At 38.7% G+C, this 16,330-nt stretch overlaps 2 protein-coding genes across 2 annotated transcripts; one reads left to right on the top strand and one right to left on the bottom strand.

The window, feature by feature from the left end:
* The first annotated feature begins 34 nt into the window (after positions 1-34).
* LOC116303799 (monocarboxylate transporter 10) lies at positions 35-4,734 on the top strand. The gene is made up of 5 exons (XM_031713401.2): positions 35-137; positions 972-1,168; positions 2,252-2,865; positions 3,136-3,505; positions 4,082-4,734. Exons 2-5 carry the CDS (start codon positions 994-996, stop codon positions 4,375-4,377), a joined length of 1,455 nt encoding a protein of 484 aa, XP_031569261.2. The 5' UTR covers positions 35-137; positions 972-993; the 3' UTR covers positions 4,378-4,734.
* A 140-nt stretch (positions 4,735-4,874) lies between these two features.
* LOC116303797 (apoptosis-resistant E3 ubiquitin protein ligase 1) lies at positions 4,875-16,330 on the bottom strand. Its single transcript, XM_089040988.1, has 19 exons — positions 16,001-16,330; positions 14,765-15,193; positions 14,008-14,216; positions 13,198-13,441; positions 12,453-12,619; positions 12,117-12,285; positions 11,478-11,704; positions 11,154-11,231; positions 10,918-11,059; positions 10,621-10,739; positions 10,467-10,542; positions 9,097-9,209; positions 8,824-9,009; positions 8,571-8,693; positions 7,669-7,798; positions 7,527-7,585; positions 6,964-7,050; positions 6,226-6,401; positions 4,875-5,492 (listed from the first exon to the last, which is right to left on the bottom strand). The coding sequence occupies exons 1-19, from the start codon at positions 16,179-16,181 to the stop codon at positions 5,390-5,392; spliced, it is 3,018 nt and encodes a 1,005-aa protein (XP_088897114.1). The 5' UTR covers positions 16,182-16,330; the 3' UTR covers positions 4,875-5,389.

Below are 16,330 nucleotides of genomic sequence, written 5' to 3'. Positions count from 1 at the left end.
GAATATTAATAAGTCGATCTTTCTTAGTGATCGTATTACATCAAAGCAAGACTGATCACCGCAGACTAATCAACAGAGAGCCTTACATTTATGATGAACAGGGAGTTTTTTTGATGAAAGATCACAAATATTGAAAAGTAAGCTAGTAATAATTATTGATCTTTTTCTCTCCACATGCTTTGATACTTAAATCTGCAGTTGATTCTCTTAGTTCTGAGTTTCATCGTCACACAACAAAAGATTGCTTCATTTCTAACGTTATACGCTTAAACAAGATACAGCACTGCGATTAAAGGATGCTTCGTGCACCGGCGTTATTGAGGTTCTTTTGTACAATATGTAACATTTATGGATTATGACGGACAAGGTAAAAAAACCTCGCAAACCGGCCTGTTTCGATAGTAGAGGTATTAAATAACATAGACTTCTTAAGGTCATATTGGTAAAAATGCATGGAGACCGAATTAATTATCTGATCTACGAATAAACATAATTAATATTCGTATATTTGTTTATATTCAAACTAAGTCGCCTCGTGATGACTCGTCAGACACTATAGATCGAGCAGACTCCATTACATCGAAACGTTTCGACTGTCTTTCATGTTAATTTGATAATATTCGTGAAAACAATACTGCGTGTTCTCTTTACTCGGGTGTCAAACTAATCTGTGCCAGGAATTGCTGCCAGGAGCCCCTAGCTGGTTTGGATGACCAATACCAAATTGGCGGTCCCATATAGCTAATTCTCTACTTAGACTTGCTTTGAAGATGCGGTGAAAGACAACGTATTAGGGGTACGCTTCAATGGTGCATGTGTGAATATGCTTCATGGAGCTGGGGCCACCGTGCTGAACCAACCTCAGGAGAATCTACTGAGCTGCATACTTATACACAGTACTGGAAAAGTAGCACGATATCTGCCATTATCCATGTTTAATATCCAGTGTAAAAAGATATTTATTATTGCAGGACAATTGCTAATCAATCAAGAATGTCGTGTTGGCCTACCACGACTCGCCCTCCCCACCCCAAAGATGGTCCATGGGCATGGCTTGTCTTGTCCTACTGTTTTTTAAATGGTGTTGTGATCGGGGGTATTGCTTTTGGTTATGGAGTCATCCTACCAGTTCTGATGGATGCTCTGCAAGAGAATAGGGAGCGAACAGGTAACTATATTTCTTGTGGGTAAAAGAATTCCAAATTTAGTTTAGTTCGCTTGTACATTTCTAGGCGCAGCTTTAATTAGTGCTGCAGCATGATTTTAGTTGAGGGATGGATCTTTTGATTATTGTTTCCCAAGCGATACGAAAAACAAAGCAGCCCGTGAAACAGAAAAAAACCTGTTCTCCTTTTCTTGCCTTTTCTACGAAGACCATCTTTATTCTCCGACTGGAGTCATTATTTTCTTTACAGCTGTTTTGCTTGTGGTCCCCTTTCAAGATAGTAGTCATTTCGACGTTGAGGGGGAAAGTGGGGAAAGTTGGTATTGTAGAGTATTGTTGGACTTTCTTAGGGGACGATATAGACGCCATGCTGGAAATGTCCCGAAAACAGACTCACAATGCACTGCAATGCTCGACCCGATGTTTTCCTCGACCTCGGATCAAAATGGCTAATATAAACAAACAATAGTCATTTGCATGCAACACCGAAAAGGCATACGGTATTAGATGTCTTATTGCTGTTAAGGCTAAAATAGAAAGACGATAATGTACTTGTTGAATACTGAGACAATAAACGTTATTTGTTTAAAGTGCCTATCACCCTTCTGACAATATTTACAGTATTGATTCTACATGGGATAAGATGTCGAATAACCTGAAAAAATTTCATAGTTTGAGTGCAGCTTCTTGAAGTTATGAAGGTTTTTCCATACCATATGCTAATGCTGTGACGTATGAGGAGGCATTTATGGTCATTTGTTGTTCCTTGTAATTCGAAACACCGGCTTCTATGTGAAAACTAACCTGCAATAATTTATATAAGGGCAATGGGGAAAACAATGACGTATTTCAAATTTAATTTATCTGTTCCAGTAAGGTTTTGTATATTAAATGATTACTCCTCATACGTCATAGCATTAGCATATGGCATGGAAAAACCTTTATAACTTCAAGAAGCCGCACTCAAACTATGAAATTTTTTCGGACTTTTCCACATCTTACCCCATGTAGAATCAATACTGTGAATATTGTCAGAAGGGTGATAGACACTTTAAATATTGATATCTCTTTTCTTCCATTTCGTAGCTCTTGTGGGATCTCTCGCCTTGGGAGCAGGTCTCTTTCTCTGTGTTGTCTCGGCCAAACTTTGCGAAAAATTCAATTGTCGTTTCGTCAATGGTGTTGGATTAATATCGTATGTTATGGGATTCACCCTCAGTTCGCTGTGCAACTCCATCTATCCCCTCTACATCACATACAGCTTGCTTAATGGCTTTGCAGGGTCGTGTACTTATACTTCCAATTTCATTTTGGTGAGACAGTACTTCAAGAAACGATATTCCTTGGCTATGGGCATAGTTACAGCAGGGGCAGGAATCGGAATGCTATCGGTTGGTCCTTTGGTGCAGTACTTGACTGACACTCTTGGATGGAAAAACACTTTTCGAGTCTTCGCAGGAATCTTTGGAGCATTCATTCCTTTAACGATTGTTTTAGATCCAAATGTTGAAAGTTGTGAAGAGGTGCCAATTGAAACAGTTATGCAAGAGAATTCTATCGAGAAAGATATTAAGATCAAGCCAAGAAAAATTGTATTGGGATTTTTGGATTTATCGGTGTGGACATTTCCAGAGTTCACGATCTCTGCTGTTGCTATTTTCATTGGTTCTTGGGGTCACTATACACCCTTGATTCATATGGTAAGAATTACATGTTCTGATGTCGATATTGGTGGCGATCTTGGTAGTGTTGGTGATGATGGTGGTGGTGATGTGGAACTGGAAGTTTGTGGTATTTTTGGTGATGGGGGTGCTAAGGTGGTTATGATAATGATGGTAGTGGTAAGGATGGTGATATCGATAATGAAGATGAAGATGGTGATGAAGATGAAAGATGGTGATGAAGATGTTGGTAATGTTGGTGGTGAACGTTATTGATAGCTTATCTGTTTTATCTCTCCTCATTTTTAGATCAAATACTCTGAAGAGGTGGGAATAAGCCCAACTAAAAGTTCCACCCTTCTCGTCTTCGTTGGCATAGCAACAATCGTCTCACGTCTGGTATCTGGTCGGTTATGTGACGTCAGCTTCATTAAACCAAGATACGTCCACCAAGCAGGAATCATCTTATCAGGAATTTCAACCATTCTCTTAACGTTTGCTGTCAACTACACTCATCTGATAATTTTTTCAGTTTTCTTTGGTATTGCTGATGGAGCATTTCGTCTGACGATGAACATTTTATTCATGAACACTGTTGATATTCCACGCAAACCCTCAGCCTTTGGTCAAGCGAATATGATAATTTCATTTTCTAATGCAGCTGGTCCAGCAATAGCAGGTTAGTTGTAAGAATAGCTTTTTGGAGTTCTTCAAAGATCGGTTATTGGTCCACTTTTATTTGGAAACGTTTATTGGTTTGTTTTTACCATTTTAAAGAATCCTAGTCAATTACGATGCATTGCGCGCCGGAATCAAAACAATCGGCCATTTTCTCTGCCAGGCAAAATACCGTTTTTGTAGGTGAAGTTTGAAAATCCAGTTCCATCGGTCTTGTTATTCCTGCAAGATGCTTTAGGGTAATCATAGAATAATGATACGTAGTCATTTTATGCTTTCCATGAGATTTTTAAAGTTTTCCAACGAATCTAAGGTAGATTTCGAAAGTTGTGATGTCTAACAGATGGATGACCGAAAAGTCATAAGTCTCCAAGAGAATTTATCTGAAACATTCAACCTACTTGCTGTGAAATGCAAGACCTTGGCATATAGCAATTTTGCAGAAATGTTGCTTTACCAGTGCATGGAAGCGCATCGAGAACGATGTAGACAAACGATGTAAACAACACTATACGCGCGCATTGTATTGTACTTGACTAGGATCCTTTAATGACTATGTCCAACCTTGTTTTAACAGGAATGATGGCAGACAAGTCTGGTTCGTATACTTCAGCATTCTACATGGCTGGATCGGTTTCCATAGTTGCAGGCGCCATCTTCTTCTTGCATCTCTGCTTCTTCAAAGAGCACAACAATAAACGAGAATTGGATATTTCTAATGCTACAGATCACCCGCTGGCTTGTGTTAGACCAGCATCAAGCGAGGCAGAGGAGGCATCGCTGCACACGATGATTACTATACTGGATGACTTACACAAACCAAGAACACCACTTAATACGAAAAAACCCTCGTCTGCAGAAGAACTGGAGTGAGCAAACTACCCGCCTGTAATTGTCTTGGAAATCAACAATATGGCCTGGACATATGGTCATCCCAGAGAGGGTTAGACAGGTTTAAATCAAATATTGCGCAATCTGCAATAATCCTGGTTATTCATTAGTGGGTTTAATAGCTCCGAATAGCTGCTAATAGAATCTCTTTTTACATTGCTACATTATTCACTTTAGCAAAATAGTTGAATTTCAAAAATAGTGAATTTCTGTCTGCACAGAAGTTCGCTATTTATTTGTGTCTATGCGTTGGCCAAATACAAACGTTGAACTCCACATGACACGAATCCAATGACATAAGAGAAGGCCGCCTTATTGTTCATTGCTTTCAATGCGTACGGCTCATTTGAAGCTGGACGTTTAACCTGAGCCTAATGGTCTGTAATGCAGCTTCTTAGACCGCTTCGCAGCTGCTGCAACCAGTTGTCCTGCGCCTGTGGTACCTGCTTATCAGCGGAGACACGATAAAAGATTTAGCATAATCGGATAACACTTTATTTTTGTGAATATAAAACAGTAATTTTTTATACAAAACTAATTAATGGTCTATAAACTACATCGTGCTTGCCTTCCTCGTTTGCAAGGTATAATTCTTAGTGTTAAAGCCAACAAGCATGGTTTTTATGGAAACCCTATCTCTATCATCAATTTATTGTCTCACTTCTATCATGTTGCGGTTTGACAATATCTACGTAATCGCAGCGGGTGCCCGTTTCTGCAGTGGCAAACAGGCTGCGATGTTGCCTAAGTAGGAATCAACATCTATTGTCTGAATTCCTCTGCAAAGTTACCGGAAAACCATACTTTAGACAAAGGATGAATTGTCAGACATCCTCTCTCAGTTCCCGTCATTCAACACGCACTTGCATATATTTCCCATCGTCACATGGGGTGTGTATTTTCTCGGAACATCCTTGTATAATTATCTATAACGTATGCGCAGTTCTCTCATTCAAAAATTCGATTTTTAATTCTTCAATATTACTATTAGACGTCAAGCAAACCCGAAGCCTTCACATCCTTCGGTGATCGCGATGAGAAGTAGTCTTTGCATTTCTTCGAATGACGTGTAGTCGGCCAGACAAAGCTGGTTGAAACTGAAAACAAAGAGAATATTACTAGATGATACCGCAGGACATGAACGACTGGTTTGCAGACTCATTTAATAACTAAATCAATGAATCATTGACTGACGACTGGTGAGGAGTGGATGGCGGGTTAAAGAGTGCATGAGGCTTGAGTAGTGGGGTAGTGAGTGAGCGAATGGGTAAGTGGGTGGGTGGGTGAGTGGATGGGTCAGTAGGCGGATGAGTAAAAGGGTGGATGCATCATTAGGTGCATAGGATATCGAATGAGTGAGTAGGTGGGTGGGTGAGTGCATGGGTCAGTAGGCGGATGAGTAAAAGGGTGGATGCATCATTAGGTGCATAGGATATCGAATGAGTGAACTGAGTGGGTGGGTGAGTTGATGGGTCAGTAGGCGGATGGGTGGGTGTATATTAATAGGTGCATAGGATATCGAATGAGTGAGTAGGTGGGTGGGTGAGTGCATGGGTCAGTAGGTGGGTGACTGAATTGGTGGGTGTATCATTAGGTGCATAGGATATCGAATGAGTGAACTGAGTGGGTGGGTGAGTAAGGAGGTGCGTAAGTTAGCTGATAGATGGGTTTGTGAGTGTGTGTGTGTGACAAGTGAGAGAGTGGGCGCGACAAGTTATCTGTTAGGTGGGCTTGTGAAAGTGTGTGTGATAAGCCGTTGGTGTGTGCGAGTGGGTAGGTAGACATGTGAATGGGCGAATGCGTGTCAGTTATAAGGTTGTTTATACTAACCACGTGTGGGCTGTTGGTAGTGCATCAGTAGCAGGAAAATGGCTGATTTGTAATGTTGGTGACAATTCACTAAACCCTCCTGGTGGAAGCTGAGAACTACCAGTGATGAACTGAACTAGACGAGCGAGTTCCTCTTGTGTGAAGCTGGACACAATGGTCCAAAACCAATCAATAACCTGAACAGGAAAAAAGAATCGTGCGATATTAGATGATTTCTTTTTGGATGTCTGGCGCGCACCCTGGGCTCAAGAGGCCCTCTCGATCCAGTGTTTCCTCGATCTAGTTTGACCGAAAGGCACTGAGTCGAAAAATCCTTTTCAACGAAGAAGTACTGGAATGAGATAGGCCACTGTGAAGGCTGTGATCACTAGCTTTGATTATGGATGAAACTTCACATAGGAAAAGAAAAGATTTGGAAACTGGAATGAGATAGGCCACTGTGAAGGCTGTGATCACTAGCTTTGATTATGGATGAAACTTCACATAGGAAAAGAAAAGATTTGGAAACTTAAGGTAAGAGGAAACAAGAAGAGCTTGGTATAAGAAAACCAATTTAGATTTGACTACGACTACGAGATACCACAACGAGTTTGTGGAAGATTTTTAGCGAACAAATCTCATATAGTTGTACTCGAACTCGTGGTCAAATCTAAATCTCCGTATTGATTCATTCACAGATCCCTAGCAACATTTCGTAAGGGAAAAAAGAGTTTTAAATTTCAGGAGAGCTGCAAGTACCTTACTCCAGGAGCCAGCTCGATACAGATCAATATGATTTGCCTTCATATCTGTTACACTGATATCACCAGTACCACACATCACCAACTGAAACAAATACAACCATTTTAGAGTGTTACTCAAGGACCACAGTCTGCTTTAACATGGGGACATTAGTACATTATCACATGTGAGTATAGAGTTGGTTAGGTCTCTCCCTTGATTCGAGGATTTTTCTCCGGTTTTCCTCCGACTCCGCAAAACCTAACAAGCTAAATTCCGATTCGATCTGTTTCAGGGTATCGATAGAATTTAAAAAATTTTGAATACGACGTGAAGCAGTTGATTGTCTCCCTCTCCCATGACTTTATACTTCGTTTCTTTGTTCTAAAAAATAAACGCCAAATTTTTCTGATCCGAAATAATTTGGCATCAAGCCTGCGCACACATTTCTGTGGTAACAGAGAAGCGAAGGCCTGGAACTAAGAATCACTGGTACTCATTCTCCCGTTATAAATGAACATGCGCAATAAACATTTGTCTCTTTCCAGCCACATTTATATTTCTCGCTATATTCCTCGTACCTCTAACTCATTCTCATCAAAAATACTCAGCAAACTGTCGGGTATGAGTTCGTTTAATCCTGAAAACATCAAAACACAAGATATTCATCATACTTATTAATAACATTTGTCATTAATTTAAATTATTATTATCGTAGTGTACCTTTAAGGAAACTTTCTATTTCTTGTTGACAGCTGGTAACTAGTCGATATTGTGCCAACAGGTTTAGGTATTCAAGCTTGTTTTTTTCTGTTACTGGAATCTGGGCCCCTCCTGGCTTGAGTGCGACGTTCTGCAAGACAAACTTTACTAATGGCACATGATACAGCAAGACAGTGCGCATGCGCTGTAAGGTTTGTTAGTGCAGTTTTCGTATGACTGTGAAAAGCTCAGTGCCATAAGCGTGACGTGCCGTGACCGTGATACTTTCTGGAATTTTAATTGGCTGATTTTTTTCACGCGCAATATGATTGGTCTAATTTTGGCGTAACCGTGTCCGCGCCGTGTTTATGCCGTGTTCCGGGTATTTGATTGACATTCTCGTACAATGTGATTTGTCTGGTGTATCCCTTGCTGTGTCACGACCGTGTTCGTGCCGTGAACTTTTCACAGTCATACGAAAACTGCACTATTCAATCCCTAATGATATTGAACACTTGTTGAAAATATTCTATAATTTCCAGCTGTAGCTTTACATTGTTTTTCAACAGTACAATTTCCCGTCGTGTATCCCTTGCTGTGTCACGACCGTGTTCGTGCCGTGAACTTTTTACAGTCATACGAAAACTGCACTAATCAATCCCTAATGATATTAAACACTTGTTGAAAATATTCTATAATTTCCAGCTGTAGCTTTACAATGTTTTTCAACAGTACAATTTCCCGTCGCGACAAAAAAAAGTATTTTGTCGACGTCAATCAAAGCGTTTCCATGACATGTCGTAAAACACGTGCCTATGGAATGTCATGGAAACGCCTTGTCTTCCTGTGGGAGAAGCCCAGCCAAAGGAACTGCTAACGTCAAATATACCACAGTACGTATTTTTTAGATGTTTCTAACCTACCTCGACCAGTTTCCCATCAATGTACTCTTCTTCAACAAACTTGAGATCCAAGTCAGCTGGATCATTTTCTTCGATGTACTTGATTTTACTTCGGTAGAAATCCTTGTCGTCTGTCTCAAAATGCTGCACCCAACCAGAGTGAATACAGGGTTAGAATTGATGGTGACCTTACCGTTGAATCAAGCTCAACTACGTTTAAGAACCATTGGGTTAGGGTTAGGAACTCAAGATACTGTATATCAGTTGTACGTACCTTGTAAGTTACCCGCTGACCAAGTAGCTGAGCGAGAAACGAACGAGAAAACTTTGCTTTAATATTCTGCCTTCGCCCGGCTCCGACTGCAGACTCGTACATACATTTGCCAACAATACGGCCAGCGAACTCGTAGTATTTTAGCTTCAGATTAGCTGGACGTTTGAGATTAGGATTAGGATGAACCTGGTCCGAAAAGAAGCAAATTATATATGAGATCTTATGAGATCTTAAAACAGGTCAAAATATGTGTTTTGGTTGACAGGTACTTACTAGGGCTTGAGCGTCTTCCTCCTTGAAACGAGTGAAGAGCTTGTGCTCGTGTCCAAAGAGGATACCCGACAATAAATCGATCCATTCACGACGGACTCCACCCCAGTCCAGCCCTAATATAGAACACACGACAATAAATCGATCCATTCACGACGGACTCCACCCCAGCCCAGCCCTAATATAGAACACACGACAATAAATCGATCCATTCACGACGGACTCCACCCCAGTCTAGCCTTAATATAGAACACACGACTATTGATACTCACTTAAGTTGGAAAATGCATGTGCATGAAAAAAGTAAAAAGATATCAAGAGGTATTGGCATCCTATCTAAACTAAGACATTATGTTAATCCTAGTATCTTGATTCAATTGTATTACTCCCTTATCTATCCTTTTTTGACCTATTGTTTAATAGTTTGGGGTAACACTTACCCGTCTACAACTAAACCAATCACAATATTACAAAAAAAAGCATTACGCATAATGTCTTTTTCCAAATATGATCAACATTCTTCTCCTCTTTTTCATCAGTTCCAATTAGTTAAGTTTCCTGATCTAATATATCTTCATAATGCTATTTTTATGTACCAATTTAAACATAATCTGCTACCAGTAGCCTTTGATGATTACTTTCAATCTGTTTCTTCAAGACACACCTATAATACGAGATTAGCCTCGAGATCTTCTTTTTGTATTAATAAAGTCAGAACCAATTATGGTAAATTTAACATACGCTATGTCGGGGCTACACTATGGAATGATTTAGATGAAAATCTAAAATATTTATCAATCAAGCAGTTTAAGACCCACCTCAAAGCTAGTCTCATACAGCCTTATAATCAATAACATATTATTATATTAAATTTATTCTCAAACTATTTAATACGCAAATCTTAATAATAACACTTTGTAGTCTGTCATAGTTATTAAGATATGTGTTCAAGTGATTTATAAAAGTGGTACCTTTGTTTTGTATCTTTGTATTATTTACTTATTTTTCTATTATCTATAATACACTACCTTGTACTGTAAATTATGGTCAAACATGCATAGGTACTCAGCTAGATTAGCTCTGCTATTTCTGAGTATCTATTACCTATACTATCAGTTTAAAATCACTCAATGTAATTAATCTATTGAATTTCTTTAGGTAATAAAAATCTTGTTGTTGTTGTTGACTCCACCCCAGTCCAGCCCTAATATAGAACACACGACAATAAATCGATCCATTCACGACGGCCTCCACCCCAGTCCAGCCCTAATATAGAACACAAGACAATAAATCAATCCATTCACGATGGACTCTACCCACGTCCACCCCTAATATGAATTTCTGAAAAGGAAATTTTCTGTGATAAACCTCACCTTCTTCCCCTTGAAAACGTATGCTGAAGAGTCTCAGCCAGTCGCTGAAGTACAAGGACTTGCAGGCAGCATATGACTACAGAGAGAATGACAACGAAATATTTTTAAAAAAAAAACAATGACGTCTCGCAGGTCATGTGACCTAAGGACTCACACTTTCTAGAAGGTTCTGCCTGTCGATTTTGAGTTCAGTGCAGCCATACTTTGAGCCATGTTTGGAGAGCAACTGCTGGTTAAAGAATTCATGCTTCTTTTTGAAGTTTTCTGAACCGCCTATAAAATGGAAAATGAAAATAAAAATCAAAGGAATTTGTGGAAGGAGGGAAAGAATCAAGCAACTCGGCAGGCAGGCAGGCAGGCAGAGACAGGCAGGCAGGCAGGCAGAGACAGGCAGGCAGAGACAGGCAGGCAGAGACAGGCAGGCAGGCGGGAACAAGTTGTGTTAACTTACCGATGTTCATTAGGACTAGTCTTGAGAAAGTAGCAACCAAGACGTTCCTATCTTTACACATGACAGACACAGGAGGCTGGATTCCATCATCTAGTGTGAAGGTTGGATGTTCGAACTCTCTTGTAGGGGGATGAAGAGTAAGCTAGAAGAAATATGGAATGGTGAGAAAGAAAGAACGGGAAAGAAGGAAAGAAAGAAGGAAGGAATAGAAATACGAGCAGTAAAATAAAACTAACCTTTGTGCGAGGGGAAACACGAAAAACATGTAGTTTACGAGGAATTATCTTTATTAGATATTCTTTAATTGATAAGTGCTGAAAAGAAACGAGATTATATTATTCGCTGGAAAATCCCATCCACCCATCCATCCATCCCTCCCTCCTCCCACCCATTCATCCATCCATCCACTGCTCTATCCATCCATCCAGCCAGCCAGCCAGCCATTTATCAATCCCTCCCTCCCTCTCTCTCTTTCTCCCTCCCTTCCTCCCACCCTCTATCCGTTTATCCACCCATTCATTCATTCATTTATTACAGGTTTTTCCTATTCTGAACACTACCTTGGGTGAAATGTAACAGTAGAGTTTCTTGTTTGAAACTCGGTACCGACTGCTGTCAAGACTTGATATAGTAAGATTTATTCCATTTATGCCTGCACTGGACGCAGATCTTCTACTAGGAGTTAAATGCTGGTTCACTGGGTTGTTGTTAACGAGTAAGGACGATTCATACCAGACATTGTAACAGTGCTTCTGAATATTTTTTTCAACTGCTGTCCACTCATCCACTGCAAAGCAAAATGTCAATGTGACATAACCAATAAATTCTCATTATAGTTTGAACGAAGATAAAAGAGTATTTAAGCAATTTATTTTATTGAGAGTTTGAGAGTGTGGTGATCAACGGGAATAAAGTTAGTCTGGCTGCAGACCTTGAGTGGAGCAAAGCCATCTCTGTTTATCACGTACCTTTTGCATTATTTTACAGAGAGAACTTAGAGAACCTAATGCAGCCAATTTTGAGGACAAAACAACAGAATTTTACTTCAGAACTTCAAAATTATTTCTTAGCTCAAAAGTGTCATTATCTTCCTAAAAATCACAAATTTACTCTCCTGAGAACTAACATTCATTGTTTTGCTTTTCAAGTTTGGCTGTAAAGAGGATGATCATCTAACTAAGACATAAAATATCACTTACTGGTAAGCGATAAGATGGTTAAAGCAGAGTTGTCTATTCTTGCACCATCATAGCTCACTTCTCCAGCATAACATCCTTCTTTCTCTAGTTTGATGTGTAGGACATTCCCAATAGGTGAATCCGTGGTATCAACAAACAGTTCTGGGTCAACTTTTCTTCTGGATCCAATCTATGAAAAATAATTTGTGCTTCATCATTTGCTTTTTCAATCACTGATTTTCCTTCCTTCACAAAAATCAATTCCTAAATTCCAATTTGATCTTAGAAAATAGGGTTACCTCATATCTCTCTTCACACTTAAATGAATAATTTGGCTATAATATAAAAAGAACTGACCTTGGTGATGTCAACCTTGAATTTACCCAGACATTGTACATCGGTGAGTGCGCACGTGTTGCCATATTTGTCTCTCATCTGGACTATCAATGGTGAATAGGTGTCTTTCTTCACAACAAGCATTGACAGTCTGTCTACTATTATGCATTTGGATGATTCAACTGGACCTGAAATGTGGGAATAAATGAATGAATGATAAAAAATGAATAAATGGGAATTAGCAGTGGTTACATAGAGTGGCTCTCTTTCTACTGAATCCAACAGGAATTTAGAAGCTGATGTTTGTGGTGGGACATGACAATGTTGAATGATGATGGTGATGATGGTGATGATGATGGTGATGATGATGATGATGGTGTTGATGTTGATGATGATGATGATTATGGTGATGATGATGGTGATGATGGTGATGATGGTGATGATGATGGTGATGATGGTGATGATGATGGTGATGATGATGGTGATGATGATGGTGTTGATGGTGATGATGATTATGGTGATGATGATGGTAATGATGGTGTTGATGATGAAGGTGATGATGATGGTGATGATGATGTTGATGGTGATGATGATCATGGTCATGGTGATGATGACGGTGATGATAGTGATGATGATGATAATGATGATGGTGATGATGATGGCATTGATGGTGATGATGGTTTTGATGTTGATGATGATGGTGTTGATGATGGCGTTGATGATGGTGATGGTGATGATAATGAATACTTTCAATTATATCACCTACCTGGAAGAAACACTTTCTTAAATGGGCTTCCCTTGACATGTTCATGAGCCAGGAGTATAGCTATTGTGTACTCGCCAGCCTGACGCACAGTGAATGTAACTTTCATCTTATTACTATCTTGTCGATTCTGTGTAGGCCCTCCATACTCACAAGAATATGCTATCATACTTCCCTTGTGAAGGATTTCCACAGTTATACCACTGTTCTTGTCTACTGGATGCGCAATGCAATTATACCTGTAAAACTGAAATCCTTGACAGTCAATGTCTTGTGACGTAGGGGCAGCTTTAAGAAAGTTTTTATCACAGTTCAGACTAAATATAGCAACTTCTGTCCTTAGCTTGCAGTGTAAAACATACTACAAGCTCTTTTGACTTTTACAGTATGTTGTTAGTTGTAAGTTGTTATCTCTAACAAAGGATTAATGTACAATATATAAGTTACATGTTTACAAGTATAGTATCTCCCTTGTATTATACAGTGTTCAACGTCCCTGTATTATATCCATTATTGTGATAATTGGATGTGAACACTCTAATACTTTATGTAAGTATCTATAGCTCTTGTATTATACAGTGTTCAACATCCTTGTATTATATCCATCATCGTGACAGGCTGAAGTGAACACTTTGGCTCTTACTCTACTAGCATACCCCACAACAAATATCCTTTTAGTTTTTTTTCTGCTCCTGACTTGGCAATGATATTGTAGGTAATTATTCTTTGCAGTGCTTACTTACTTATTCACATTCATTACTACTATACATTCTTCATTTATATCACAAAACATTCCATTAATATTCCTCTCACCTCTATAACAAAAGTCATTGCTTGTCCAACGACTGCAGGTTCTTTCCATTGCCACAGTACTTTAGTGTTCTTAGGATGCAAGTAGTTCCCCAGCACATAATTCAATATGGATATCTTATGTCTCTGGCAGACAGAATTGGTGCGTCTGATGGTTGCACGTATGTAGACTATGAGGATGCCTGACACTAACAGGTACCCTAGACTTTTGGCTAACAAAAAAAAAACAACAAGGTTAGTGCATTTAAAAATTGTTTTTTTAGGTTTTGAGTTTATTTAAAATGTATTAACCCATTTAACATTATTACCTAAAGACCATTCAATTGGAATCCATTTTATTGGAGAGATCAGGTAGGGAGGGGGGGGTCAGATTCGCTTGCTAACCTATACGTGAAATCTAACCCCCCTCTCCATTGTTGCATTGTCCCTGAGACTACTTTATTAGTATATATAATAGGACTCCATGCTGTCCAATTAAGAAATATTGGATGACGAAAATTCTGAGGACTTCCAAAGTTGAATGAGGCCGTAGGCCAAGTCCAATTTGGCAGTCAGAGGAATTTTTTAATCTAATTAGTTCTTGATTGGGGAAGATGAAACCCCATTACCTATTAATTATATAGCTGCCTAATTAATTCCATATCAACAAGACTTGTCCAATTAAGAAAATAATTGGACAGTTACCTATATGGGATTAATGAGAAGCTGTATAATTACATAAATAAATGAATGTATCAATTTTGAATGCTCCATAATTTACCTATTGTCTTGACAATCCACCAAATAACTGACAACAAGCGTAGAAAAATATAAAAAATATACTTTATCCAGCTGCTGTTGTGGCGTCGTTCGTCAGGACTCAGCTTTAGTGTCTCTATTGCATCTTTAAGCTTTGAAACTTGAGCTATTCTATTATCTAAATTTGCCACTTTTCTTAATATTTCTTCATTCATATTATCTTTAATATCTTCAATGCTTTCAAATCCTAAATTAATTAATGTGGGAAAATATCGTTCCAGACTGTTTTCTTCAAGCCAGTAATATAATATCAACTGACTTTTCATTTTTTGGACATATTTAGTAAATTTTCCATGTACTTTTGAATATTCATTGTGGTGTAGACTTGGGAACTGGCTGACTAGGAATCTATTGACATCAAGCTCTGCAAATTCTTGTAGTGACTTCACTCCTGAAACAAACAAAATAGGGAAATAAAAAGAAGAAAAAAAAAAATATATATATACATATACTTCAGGCATCTAATTGACAAATAAAACAGCTTTTGATGTTCTCCGTTCAGTAATAAAGCACCAAGAAAGTGACATAAGCACCAAAGAAGTGCAAGGAGAAGCACGAGCTGTAGGCGCTTGCATGCTTACAGTGCTTCCTAAGTGCTTTACCACTGAATGGAGCACGGAAAAAGCTGTTTTATTCACTTTATCATGTTACTAAGTTTATTTCGGTATTGAATTTATTTATGCATAGGATCTAGCTGCACTTCGCTCTGCACACGGATGGCATCAGCACTGTGTTCCATTCACTAATAAAGCACAGTTTTTGACCAATGAGCACGCATCTATCCTAATTATATAATAAATCGAAGTATGACTACTTCTAAATGCTTGTTTTAGAGCAGTTTTGGTTTAGAGTAGAGTACTTGCAATCATATATCACTTTCATTATTACTGAATTCTCTTAGGAATGATTGCCAAACAAGTCACTTATGATCCAAATCGAAGAACGATTTTAAAAGCGTTTGCAAATCAGTTGATGCTGCAAATCTTAACTCCAAAATCTTTCATATAACATAAGTTTAATTTCAATGATCCTCGGATGTATTTAAAAATAAATCATTGGAAATGATCCAACGACGAATAACGTCGTCAAATATTTCTCTGGAAGTGATAACATGTTTCTGCACGTATATACATCGAATAGAATAGAATATTATGAAATTATGTAGGAAAATATATCTAAAAGTATTTATTGTCCATACCAGCGTTGTTTATCTTGTCAATATATCGATCTAGATCGTTATTTTTGAGCCAGAGATGAAGAGATTCCTTGTGTTGTTTTTGTTCAAGGTAGACTTGTATTTGATACCAAAACAGTGACAAGACAACGACACCCACTAGAGTAACGAATCTATGGTTGTTCAACCGCCTGATTCCCTCCATAACGATCACAAATCCTTGTTAAAGGCTGATAGAGACGAAGGTTTTTATTCTTGATGGATTGTGTCATTTTGTCCGTGAAAAGAGGTAATATTTGGGGGATTTTTTCGTCGAATCCTCGAATCATATCCTGAATGAGGGTTATGAGCCCG

Source organism: Actinia tenebrosa, unplaced genomic scaffold, assembly GCF_029948245.1.
Source record: "Actinia tenebrosa isolate PJP-AT-01 unplaced genomic scaffold, QUT_ActTen_1.0 PGA_scaffold8__29_contigs__length_14323225, whole genome shotgun sequence".
In the NCBI taxonomy this organism is placed as follows: domain Eukaryota; kingdom Metazoa; phylum Cnidaria; class Anthozoa; order Actiniaria; family Actiniidae; genus Actinia; species Actinia tenebrosa.
The sequence above is the reverse complement of the archived record's forward strand: the minus strand, read 5'-3'. Positions and strand labels throughout refer to the sequence as shown.